Raw genomic sequence first — 13,598 nt, 5'->3', positions numbered from 1 at the left:
GGGGCACAGCCAAACTGGAGCAGGAAAGGGCCTTCCTCAAACGGTTGCCACGAAGTTAAAAGTGTTCGTCTTCCTTCATACGAGACAAGGATTTTTTTTAGATCGCAGGTGGTTTTTATGCACCATTTGTAAAGTGGGGCACATCAAACAGGCCTTCCCCAAACTATTACCACAAGTTGGAGGCCTAAAACATTTTACGGGATTGATTTTATATACCACTTAAAAGCATCAATACAAAAACAAAACTTGATCAATAGAAGGTGCATGTAAAGACCTGATGAACCCTGATCCATGGAGAAATGTTTGCCACCTAACCATCCTCTTCACTCTGCACGAGGGCATTTGTGTTTTCTTACTGTGATGTTTGTTTTGAACTTCTTGATTTTAGTATTAAGACAGGATGGAATGCATTTATGATTAGATGCTGTTGCTTATTTCATCTGTTCCAAATAAAAAAACGTTTTAAAAAGAGTGAGACATCCACCAGAACTAAAGCGCATTAATGTAATTCAATCTGAACCTAAACACGCTGGGATTTCTGATCCATGCTCATAATCCGTTTTATTTCATCATTAAAAAGTTACAGACCTCAGATTTCCTTTGTTGTTTATGCATTCCATTTCTCTTGACTGTTTGTTCACTTTGTTTTGCCAAAAACGCCGTCCTTTATTGGACTTTATGAAACGCATTACATGGGACTCAAACCACGGCCGTCAGTGTTTCTAATTCCCAGTAGATTTCAGTGATTTTTATTGCTCGAGGAGGTATTTATGATTACTTTATGGTCAGAAACAAGGAGTGTTGGAGGAAAAAATGCATGAAAACGGGCTTGGCATGGTGTTCCAGTGCTGAGATTGTGAAACATGCTGTGTATGAAGATTAGACCCAGAGAAGGACGCCACCGAGTGCATTTAACCAAGTGACCATGGAGGACCGCCTTGAGCAAACATGGTTGGTATGTGGCTCTATATGAGTCTAGGAATGACACGTCCACAGTGTGGACGTATAGACCCTCATTTTAGAGGAGCAGATTAATGTTTACTGTGGTCTGTCAATCCTATAGTGCAGTAAAATGATTCATCACACAAACCTTTTCACATAAGATCTCTCTTAATAAAGAACATGGAGCAATTTATCTGGTTTATTTATCTTTTGTTTTCTTCTCTTCTGTTTTTTCTCTTTTTTTCACCCATTCCAGTCATGTCCAGTTGGAGTCTCTCTCTCGTTTGGCTGCCACCATCCCCATCCCCGACCGAGGAGGGCTGTGGTTGTCACGCACCAATTTTAACATGTGTACAGCCTCTTATGAAGAGGAAAAAGAATGCATTTATTTGTCATATATACATATACACGAGTACAGTACAATGAAATTCTTTTTCCAACTATCCCAGCTTGTTTGAATGCTGGGGTCAGAGCGCAGGGTCAGCCATTGTACGGCGCCTCTGGAACAGACAGGGTTCAGCTCCCTGATCAAGGACCCAACAGTGGCTGCATAGCAGAGCCGGGATTCGAACTGACATCCTTTCAATTGATTGCCCAACGCTCTACCCACTAAGGGGTGGTGTCTTAGAGCGCAGTATCGCAGGTGAAGACGGCGCTGCCATCTGTGATCAGCCGCATCCTCACCCTCCGCAGGCACACTACCTTGACCAGCCAGCAGGGCTTTCACCATCATATCTTACAGTAGCTACCACCATCATATTTTACAGTAGGGTTTAATTCTAAGCATGTCACTTTGAATACAATCCAAAAAGTTTTGCTTTCAGACCACAAGTCTTTCTTTTACTCCTTAAAGTAATGTTGAAGGGCTATGAAGGGCTTCTTCCTTCCTTGTTGGATCTTTTTGCTATACCCCTTATATGTAGGTTGTTTCATAAACATTGTCTTTGGTTGCAATCACTAACTTCTGCAACTCAAGGTTTAGGGGTGTGGCCTGACCAGGGCAGTATGTCTGTAGTTTCATATTTACACTTCCTTATGATGAACTAAACGTAGCTCTATGTAACTGGTCCTATATTGTTTTCCTGATCTGTGCTTCTCTATAGACTTTGTTTTGGCTTTATTTTGATTTGTACTGTGCACAGTTTGTACCATACTGATAGATCCCACAAAGAAACAGGCAACTCATCCTGGCTTTACTATATTAGCAAAGTGCAATCACATAGTTTGGGGAACTTGATACTTTTTCAAAGCATTGCAAATAGAAATAAAAACCTCAAGACGTGAACATGGACGTGCCAAAGTTCTGGCAGGGCTGTCAGGAAGGAACGCAGATGTGTGTTCAGGTACTATCAGGTTCCCAAGAGCGTCCTGAGGAATTAGAACTGGCAGCAAAATAGGACACAGCATGGACAGCTTGGCTGCCCCACCTACCCGGGCAAGATATCAGCGCTTGGAAAGAAACCAGATTAAATGCCAAAAATGCACAAATCTCAAAGTATTCGACTAAATCGAAGCAGTATTCCTCGCAGAGTGGTTCTAACCCCTTTTGAATTCAAGGTTCTGAAGTGTCCAAATATTACATTTTGTCACTGGTGTTTTTGCTGCCTTGATGACAAAAGGTTATTAATTTATTTTAACCAAGAGTGTCATCTTGGTCAGAGTCACAGTATGTTCAATGCCACCTAGAAAACTGGGCACACAACAGAAATACACCCAGAACAGAGCGCCAATCAATCCTAGTGCCACACACTTAAACAATCACTTACAACTTTCTCTCAATGTCGATTAAGAGCAGCCAGTCCAAGGTACCCTGAAGGTACCCAGAGGACACAACAGGCTCCTACAGTCAGTGACCTGAGGTGACCAGCGTTAAATGGGCCAGCGTGCCACCCTTTCTTTACTATAAGGTCAATAAATTGTTCCAAAACCAAGCAGTCTAATTACTGAAGGACCTTCATCTGTAAATGTGATGAGACACAAGTGATAATAAAAAAAGAGTGGGTGGGGTGTTCTTAAATTTAAGTACTTCTTAAGTGACTTTTATTGTAACAGCCCTTTCACAACTGGTATGGTTGGCTTAATGTAATTAATTTATATATGTATATATACAGTATATATATACTGTATATATATATATTATTTTAATTTATTAATTTATGGCTTGATTGATTATATTTAGCAGATGCTTTTATCCAAAGTGACGTAGACTTCACTGATTCAGTTCAAGCTGTTGAGATTTAAGGGCCTTGCTCTAGGGCCCAACAGTGACAACTTGGCGATGGTGGGGCATGAACCGGCCCCTTATGATTACTAGGCCTATACCTTAACTGCTGAGCTACCATTGCCCATTTAAAAAAAATCAATTTATTCCAATTTATCTGAAAAGAAAAGATTGATGAAGTGTTGATGTTGCACTGCTCAGTCTACCCAGGTTTGATCTCGGCCTCTGGTTTGTGCGCTCCCAAAAACACAGCAGTAGATGCGTGACCTGCTCTAAACCTAAAGATGTGTGCCAGCAGTCACATGGATCTGTTTACGCTGGCACCACATCGGGCATTAGATTTTCTCAGGATCTTGTGAGTGACTCTCATAACTATCAGGAAACTCGGGTCGCACGGCAGATGTGCTTCAAACCAGAGGATGAAACATCAGGATCACATCACAGCACATCAGGATCAAACACAGATGTCACGAGTGCCAAACTCTGCTGTCCAAAATGTAACAGAGGTCCAGGAAACGAGAAGAGAGATGTGTACAAGAGAAAAGCTGCTTCATGCTACTGTTCACACAGACGTACAATGCTCCAGGGTGACCAGCGTGCTTCGTATGAAAGGGCCAGACTGTCGCCTATTAGAATTATTGTTGACTTTAGACAAAAAGAAAATGAACCAGAGGAGAGATTCAAACGTATTTCCTTAGGAACTGGTTTCTGTGTGACTCCAGTAGTATTCAGTATTGGGTGTCATTCAATAAAGTGGTCACTAGGGGACAGTATAACATTCATATTTGCCAAAACTGAATGAATGGTGCGTCAAATAGGCATGCATACACTTTATGCACACCTACCTTCCAAAAATATGCTGAAGGTGGATTGGCTAGTGTAAACTGACTGTCTTGACTTTATTTCTGTCTTGTACCCTGTTTTCAAGTGGCACTGGATCCCACTCTGATCCTGACCAGAATGTAGAGGCTAGTAAAAACTTTGTGAACATGATCCCCTCCTTCCCCAGATGTATAACAGCAGTCAGATATCGTAGCACACACACTTCTGAGTGAACCCAAAAACTCCCTGTGGGTCCGATCCCTCTTTTATCCCTCCTGGAAGCCTGATCCTGCTTGACCCTTTCACAATTGCCCAGTCATCAGCGGACAAGGGGTTAAAGAGAAACGCTGATCTGGCAACCCAGGCAGTTTGGAACGCCTTTTCTCCACATTAGCATGGATCGGGGCTACAAATGAGACCTTGTGTTGTTAATGGGGGTCAGCGGAGGGGGATATTCGAGATGGGTGAACACCCAGGGGTTTGACCACTCGCTGAAAACAGAGGCTCTGTTCTCTTCTGCCTCATGTCAGTACTTCCACTGAAAATCCACAGCAGATGGTTCGGGCCCTCGGCCATCTGACTCACACTGCTCACAGTTTAGAGATTTATTTTACATGAGTTGCATGAGTTTTGCCATCGGCGGTTGTTTTTAGACATGTATGTCGTTGCTGTTTATTGTAAATAAAGAAAGGACACCAAATTGCCATTAAATAGACAATTATTCGACGTTTAAATATGTTCTTGTTTTTTATTTCTGGTTTTGGGTCAGATAATTCAGAAACCGAGACTTACAGAGAGAAATACTTCCTTAAGACAACATTGGTAGCTCTTTGTAGTTCTACAATTACTGACTGTAGTCCATCTGTTTCTCTGCATGCTTTGTTAGCCCCCTTTCATGCTGTTCTTCAATGGTCAGGACCCCCACAGGACCACTACAGAGCAGGTATTATTTAGGTGGTGGATCATTCTCAGCACTGCAGTGACATTGACATGGTGGTGGTGTGTTAGTGTGTGTTGTGCTGGTATGAGTGGATCAGACACAGCAGTGCTGCTGGAGTTTTTAAATACCATGTCCACTCTGTCCACTCATATAGACTCTCCTACCTAGTTGGTCCACCTTATAGACGTAAAAAGTCAGAGACGATCGCTCATCTATTGCTGCTGTTTGAGTCGGTCATCTTCTAGACCTTCATCATTGGTCACAGGACGCTGCCCATGGGGCGCTGTTGGCTGGATATATTTGGTTGGTGGACTATTCTCAGTCCAGCAGTGACAGTGAGGTATTAAAAACTCCAGCAGCTGTGTCTGATCCACTCATACCAGCACAACACACACTAACACACCACCACCATGTCAGTGTGACTGCAGTGCTGAGAATGATCCACCACCTAAATAATACCTGCTCTGTGGTGGTCCTGTGGGGGTCCTGACCATTGAAGAACAGGGTGAAGGTGCAGGCTATAAAGGTATGTAGAGAAACAGATGGACTACAGTTAGTAATTGTATAACTACAAAGTGCTTCTATATGGTAAGTGGAGCTGATAAAATGGACAGTGAGTGTAGAAACAAGGAGGTGGTTTTAATTATATAATTTAGAATTTTCCCAGGCATTAGTTTTCATAAGTGATTATGTGTGGGAAGGTGATTTGCCAAGGTGTAACCTTTACAAGATGAGACACATGTACATTAAGTGAGATGTTGCTACACTTGTTCACTAATGAATCACTCCCTGCTCTGGGCAGGGGTGGTACAATCCCATCAGACGATTTTTCTTACGAGAAGTGTGTGTCTCGTAGGAAACACTCGCGTCTAGACCTGCCTGGCCGTGTTGACATGTTGACACTTGTTTGGCAAGACTACACGTTCCCACCTTCTCTCAGGGTATAGAGGAGAAAGCACAGTGAGCCTGAAATGTCATTCTTAAAAATCAAACCTGCAGACTTACACTATATGGGCAAAAGTATTGGGACACCCCTTTTAATTTTTCAATGTATGTGTTTCAGCCACGACAGTTCCTTACAGGTGTAATAAATCAATTATATAAAGGAAACACAGAGTCCTGCACAGAGTCCTGACCTCAACCCCGCTGAACAGCTCTGGAATGAACTGGAACATCAATTGAGGCTTTCTTGACCAACATCAGTGCCCAGCCATACAAATACTCTGCTGACTGAATGGGCACAAATTCTCACAGACATACTTCAAAGTCTTGTGAGAAGCCTTCTTAGAGGAGTTGCTTGTTATAGCTGGAAAGATCACATAGAGGTCACTATTATTTTAATACCATTTGTTTTTGAACTGGGACGTCCGACAAGCTCATGGTCAGGTGTCCAAATACTTTTTGGCCATATTGTGTTTACACATGTACATGCCCTGGAGGAATCTGCAAGGGCCTCACAATACAGAATTTTTTTATTCTTTACATTCTCATAAGTCTGGGTTGGTCAGGGTCACAGAGGATCAGGTCCCACTTTTTGCATCCCACATCCTCACACGAGGTGGGAAAATACCAATGTACCACGAGGTGTCCTGATGCAGACACCATGAGAACAAAACTCCTGAAAAAAACAAGATCGAACTCAGTACCTCGGGACCGTCGGTGCTGTGTAGCACCCACTCTGCATTCTGCTTCATTGTGGCTTTTCCTTAATACACCAGGACAAATATTTTGCTGTTGTTACACCCCAAAACCCAGAGCATTAAGTGCATTCAGTTATGGATAAACTCCAAGTTGCTGTGAGGGAGGGAGGGAACACAGTCATGCTGCTGAGCCCTAAAACTAAGTGAGAGCAAGGGAGACACTGTGTGTGTGTGTGTGTGTGTGTGAGTTGAGTAATGCCGTATGTCAGGAAAGGAAGTGGGGCAGAGCAGAGGACATGCACACACACACACACACACACACACACACATACACACACACACACACACACTGTTACTGTAATAAGGAAGAGTAAGTGAAAGAGGGCTAAGCGAAACGCAAAGTTAGTACGTGTGTGCGTGTAGCATGTGTGTGTGTGTGTGTGTAGCGTGTGTGCATGTAGCGCATGTGTGTGTGTGTGTGTAGCGGGTGTGTACAGAGAGTGTGTGTAAGTGCAATCGTTTTTTTCTTGTTAGACATTGTACCTATCAGAATCAGAGGAACGAACAGCCCAGATGAAAAGTGTTTCTTCTCTCACCGGTCAGGGTAAGTCTGTGTGTGCATGCTTTGGTCTTTGTGTGTGTGTGTGTGTGTGTGTGTGTGTGTGCGTGTGTTTCTGTGCAGAACTTAATAGAGCTACATTTACAAGATCTGCAGAGCATTTTGACATGTTACATCAGGGTAGTTTTCAAAATACAATACTGCAATTAAGTTCCACTTTATATCAGTTTGGAGTTTGCCATGTTCTTCTAATCTAGGGCAAGCTGTAGCCTATTGGTTAAGGTACTGTACTAGTAATCAGAAAGTTGCTGGTTCAAGCCCCACCACTGCCAGGTTGCTGCTGTTGGGCTCCTGAGCAATGCCCTTAACCCTCAATTGCTCAGACTGTATACTGTAACTGTAATGTAAGTTGCTTTGGATAAAGGCGTCTGCTAAATGCCGAAAATGTCAAATGTAATGTAAATGTAATCTTGGGTAAGTTGGGTTCCTTTGGTAGTCCAGATTGCTCTCTTTGAGTGAGTGAGCGCGTGAGTGTGAACCAAACAAGCTCAATTGAATCATGAATCAAATCTAATTGTGAGTTAAATGTGTTCTTTCACCCTCAAATGCTTTTAATGATTATTTGAGTGATCCATCAGCTTCTTGATGATTTGTACAGACTTCACACTGACCCCAAGGCAGAAATACACCCTAGATAGTGTGCCAGGCCATTGCAGGGTAACATACATTAATTCCCACCAAGTAATCCAACCCTAAACATGTTATTGGGTTTGTTGGTTTGCCAAAAATCTGCTGAGTTATGTATTATTTCTAATGTGCATCTGTTCAGTTGTTGTATAGCTTGAACTCTTAAGGATCTATAATGCCAGTGAAATTCATGCCATGGTATCCTAATTCCTCATTAATTATCATAACCGATTACAGCTGGTGACTTTTTTGTGCGCATATAAATAGTGCTAGTTTGACTGCACCGGTCACACTCGAGAGCTCTGCACAGATCTCAGGAAGTGGCTCGTTATCGTGGTACTGAACGAAAAGTGATTTGGATGCTTAAATGCAAATCTTAGAATCACTTACATATAATGTGTCCTGGATTAAAAGCTAGACTGAGCTATTTTGCACAGAATTGTGGTCAGTTAGAACATGCATTGACTTCTTTGGCCACAATGACCAAGACTTTGTTCAGAGAAAAAGAAATTACAACCTAACAACACTGTACCTACTGTCAAACATACTAGTGGCAGTATTGAAGTAAGCTCTGTGGCTGTTTTGTTGCTGGTAGAACTGGCGCACTATGTTGTTAAGTGACCCGAAAAGTGTCAAATCGTCCTTAAATTCTGGACACAGCCAGGCATTCCAACAGAACAAGGACCTACACGTAAAACACATGTTTTAAATATTAGAAATGAGGGCAGTGATAGCTCAGTGGTTAAGGTACTGGACTAGTAAACAGAAGGTTGCCGGTTCAAGCCCCGCCACCACCAAGTTGCCACTGTTGGGTTACTGAGCGAGGCCCTTAACCCTCAATTGCTCATCGTGTTCAGCTCATTGTGTAAGTCGCTTTGGATAAAGGCGTATGCTAAATGCTGAAAATGTAATGTAAATGTAAAATTAGGCTTTGGGAATAGATTGAATCTATTCAATCTATTCCCAAAGGATACTGAAAGGTCAGGACAGTATTGAAAGTTAAAAATGAAAGTAATGGTGTGCCACTTTTGGTTGGGCTGTATAAACGGTATGTATGTATACCAAAACCCATAACAACTCACTCAAAGAGAACTAAAAAATGAACTATGTGTTCAATTCTACAACAGTTCAAAGGTTTTAAGTAAATAAAGCATGTGTTAGGCTTTCTGTGAAGACATTGTCTTAGTTTAGTCTTAGTTCAAGTTTGACTTACATCCTTAACTGCACTTCATACGATTTACTTTCTCCTACACACATGCTGCACAGCGTGTACAAAGCAGCCACGTGGGGTCAGATCCCAGTCGTTCTACTTTCTACAGGCCATTACAAGCATGTTAAAACGCTTTAATTAAATTAACCCCTTAGTTCCAGAACAGACAGGCACGGTCGCTTCTCTTCATGTGTGGTTGCTGATCCTCACAGTAATCTGATACTGCGCTGCTCTTCTGGGGCGATTCTCTGGCATCTGTGTTCACATGTGGTTTCAATTAAAAACAAGCAGCACTGGAGATATTCAATGGCAGTTCCGAGTCCCTGGTGGCCAGAGCGTGCATATATATCCTTTCAGTCTGCTTTCCTTCCAGGTTTCCCCCCATTTTTACATGCCTTGTTGTAAACTCTGCAACCTTGGATGCTTAAAACATAGACCAGACAAACCAGACTCTACATTATTTTATTGTTTACTTTAAAATATGATTAGTACCCCTGCAATCCATCCATTATTTATCCTGTAATTTGACAATATTGGAGCACAAGATTTTCAGATTGTCCCATTTAGATTGTGCAAATGAACTGCAGTTCACACGTTTAAGGTTGCCAGATTTGTTCTACTTTTTTAAATTGTGCACTTGCCTTTGACTTCCCTTCCAAAAATCATCTAAAATGTAATCCAGTAATGTCCAGTAAGAACACACATATTATGATTGTAACGACCGCTCCAGAAAACAAAGCCAACTGTGCATTCATATGATGATTTATTCCACAATAGGGTGGCACGGTGGCTAGCACTGTCACCTCACAGCAAGAAGGTCCTGGGTTCAATTCCTTTCTGTATGGAGTTTGCATGTTCTCCCCGTGTCTGTGTGAGTTTCCTCCAGGAGCTCTGGTTTCCTCCCACAGTCGAAAGACGTGCAAATGAGGTAAATTGGAGATATAAAATTGTCCATGACTGTGTTTAACATTAAACTTTTGAACTGATAAATCTTGTGTAATCACCTGTCCACATATTTTCGGCGTTATTGTGTAGCTGTAGGATCAAAACTTCAGTGTCTTGTATTTCAGAAATGCCAGTGTCAGAATTTGTCACCAGTGAGTAAATACTGTATCAGCATTAGTTTTGAGTCATAGTTCCTTCAGATGAAGTTCCTCATGTTCAGTTTACTTGGATGAGACACTTGTGAGTTCTGCAATTTTTACTCTCGTTTATATGAGGAAGTGGACATTTCTGATAAGACAGAGTAAATGTTTTTTTAGTAATCGAGAAATGTGGACTATATTCAGTGTAACAAATTTTATTTGAGATGGATTTATGCTATGTTCTGCCTGATGTTGCTGAATGGTCAGAAAGCACGAGTGCTCTGTACGAGGGAGACAAATCACTATTTCTACCAGTAGCACCTGAAATCTTCAACTCGTTGTGATCAGTCTGTGTATGAGCATGTCGGAAGCAGATACAGTTTTCCAAACAGCAGATTATTGAAAAATCAACTTTAAAATGTGAACTTAGTATAATTCATCCAGTTTTGTGCTAAGCCTTTTGCTATTTTTTAGCTGCTCTCAGATTGATTGATTAATTGCTTTATCAATTGCAGTGTTACAGCAGCAATTGAAACATTTACAAGCATCACACAAACACGTTCATGTAGTGCAATAAGGGAATAAAAGTAACATGTAATGTAAATATAAGATACAAGATATAAATAAGAATATAAAGAACATTAAAAAAAAAGTAATTTAGTGGTGTACAGTTGTGCAGTGTGCAGATCCGACAATACCATGTGAAATGGTTTATTTAGGGGTCACCACAGCAGAACTGGTCTGTATACCAGACTTGGCACAGTTTTTACACTGGACACAACCATCCTATTTCTATCCGGTCTTGGGACTGGCACTGAGAGCGCACTGACAAGTGCACCTCTTAATGACTAGGCTGTTTCTTCCAACCTGACCACCCTTTTGGACACTAGCCAGTTATGTCCATGCAGACGCCCAGCTTGGCAAAAGCATCTCTGAGATTCAAACCTCGGACCTCATACTTTTACTGCGAGGCCACCTGAGCACCTTAAGCTTTCATCCACTATAAACCCATAATAAAGTAAGTTGAGTAATGAAGCTTTAGGAACCAAAATAGTACAAATATTACAACTGAACTACAATTAGACTGAAAGTTTGTTTTCATTTAACAAGTAAGGAACCACCTACACTTCTAATGCACAATAAAATCTTAGACTACTCTCAGACACACCTCTGATAAACCACACAAGCTTTGGCGAAGTCTAAGACCTAGCAAAACTAGCATTCTAAGCTCTTATGTGGCTGGATGACCCATAAAGTTAATTAGCAAAACTGGCTCGGCACCCTGATGGACCTCTGCTGAAAGTGATAAATGACCGTCAGTGCTCCGGCTCTAAATGTTATTAAGTGATGAAACTTTGGATGTGCGTGGAGGTCGTTTTCTCATGCCCACATTCATCAAACTCAGGTTTTTTTCTGTCATGAGAAAGAGCAGAATTGAAGAATGGCTACGTGCTGCTTGCTTCTTTGGTTTCTAGTCCTGAGGACCTGAAAATTAGTTTGGGGTTTCATTTCTGACCGGGGAACTTTTGTTGTGAATACATTCTAGATGAGTTTGTATTGTGGCTTGCCAGATGCAACGGTCAGGAGTGGAGGCCAGCAGCAGTAGTGAGGAAGCGAAATGCAATCAGGTCTTTGGATACGACTAGATTGGGAGGGAAAATTCATACATGGGAAACATGGTATAAATGGTGGTCTATCTTCTGATTGGATCACCTAGTACTGATGTTAATGCCAAGTCTAAACAAGGCCTTAAACTGGCACCGAACTGGTTACGAGGCCTCCAGGATCAGAGATGATAGGTCTATGGTAGGCAAGGAAATGCATCACAGTGAAAGTGTTGTCTGCGGTTCTTTATGACACACCTACTCTCAAACACACACACACACACACACACACACACACACACACACATGCAGCTGCTTGTGTAGCTGACATCCTGAAAGCCACTGAGTATGGCTGACAGCACATGTGGTCTTTCTACCTCCGTTTCACACGTCAGTCAAGGTAACGGATAAATTTATATATTTTCAGAGATGCTCTTCTGAACAAATATAGACCAAGTGCACTTCCTAATGCTCAGTGTTTTGTTTTGTACTCTGTGGTCATTGGTTTTCAGCAGCTGAACAGCATTCTTGTGTTTGAGTAGTTGTGTTTTTGCTCCCTGTTTACACACTTTGTTCCTGAGATCGTTCGCCTTTCTGCAGCGTCCTGTGAAACGGTCTTGATGTATATCGGTCATTAGGATTCGTCAGGCGTCCTGCAAGCGTTAGAGAAAGGGCTGGCATTATGCTTCTGACAATGAAAACCATCTATTCTGTAGCTCGGCGTGAGTCTATAGCTCGGCCTCACATTCTCACATTCTCATGTACAAACTCTCCCACACAGGCACATACACACAGGCACATACAGGGGCCCATCTAGGGCCTTAAAGGTGGCAATATGAGGGACATTCTCATCACAGGATGTCATTCTGGTTTAGAATGTGATCAAACGTCGAATTCTGTTTTTATTTCTTAAATTTAGATTTAGATACTCTGAATCCTGCAATGAAGAATCCTTGCAGATCACCTACACAATTTTGGCAAAGTGGTGAGACTTGACCCATCTTTGCTAAGAAGACTAGACCAGGCCTTTCAGGCCTGTTTTTGAACATATTACAATGATTATAGTGTTTTCTGGTCAAACTAGTCCTGTTTACGTGGGCACAGCTGTAGCCAATCATATTTACCAACTATGAATTAGTTGCTACAAGTTAACTTACATTATAGAACTAGGGCGGCACGGTGGCACTGTCGCCTCACAGCAAGAAGGTCCTGGGTTCGATCCCTAGGTGAGGCGGTCCGGGTCTTTTCTGTGTGGAGTTTGCATGTTCTCCCTGTGTCCGTGTGGGTTTCCGCCTGGTGCTCCAGTTTCCTCCCACAGTCCAAAGACATACAAGTGAGGTGAACTGGAGACACTAAATTGTCCATGACTGTGTTTGATATAACCTTGTGACCTGATGAATCTTGTGTAATGAGTAACTACTGTTTCTGTCATGAATGTAACCAAAGTTGACGTTAAAATACTAATAAACAAACATTATAGAACTTTTATTCCATTTCGTTTTCATGTTTTACCACCGTTTTGTACTGGTCAGGGTCGTGGTTGATCGGCATTCCCGGATTCACTGGGCACAATGCAGTAACACACCTCGGACAGGGCACCAATCCATCGCAGGGCCTCAGCCCCACCCACTCCAGGCATTACCAATCACTTTTGTATTTAGACTCCCAACTGGACGCTGGGTATTCGAACCCTAGATCCAAGTGGGTGTGGGCTAGTGGAATATACCGCTGCACCATCAAAGCGCCCTCCAGTCTAGAACCTTCTAAATCAAATCAATCATGAACACTTTCATTTCAGCTAATTTTATCATAGTTTTATAAAACTCTAAAACACTAAACTCATTAATCTTAGAACTTAGGAACATTTGCATAAATTAAAGATCTTAAT

At 42.0% G+C, this 13,598-nt stretch overlaps 1 protein-coding gene across 2 annotated transcripts in view; it reads left to right on the top strand.

Moving 5' to 3' along the window:
• The first annotated feature begins 6,817 nt into the window (after positions 1-6,817).
• The window catches only part of septin12 (septin 12), a 32,831-nt gene continuing 26,050 nt past the window's right edge, over positions 6,818-13,598 (top strand). The window contains exons 1-2 of one of the 2 annotated variants that reach the window (XM_063018546.1): positions 6,818-6,935; positions 7,100-7,169. In XM_063018546.1, the coding sequence (XP_062874616.1) occupies positions 7,139-7,169 (31 nt within the window). In that variant the 5' untranslated portion in view covers positions 6,818-6,935; positions 7,100-7,138. Of the gene's footprint in view, positions 6,936-7,099; positions 7,170-12,064; positions 12,111-13,598 lie in introns of those variants that run through there. The other variant, XM_063018548.1, reaches the window with a different exon arrangement.

Source organism: Trichomycterus rosablanca, chromosome 22 (assembly GCF_030014385.1).
Source record: "Trichomycterus rosablanca isolate fTriRos1 chromosome 22, fTriRos1.hap1, whole genome shotgun sequence".
NCBI classification, from domain to species: domain Eukaryota; kingdom Metazoa; phylum Chordata; class Actinopteri; order Siluriformes; family Trichomycteridae; genus Trichomycterus; species Trichomycterus rosablanca.
The sequence above is the reverse complement of the archived record's forward strand: the minus strand, read 5'-3'. Positions and strand labels throughout refer to the sequence as shown.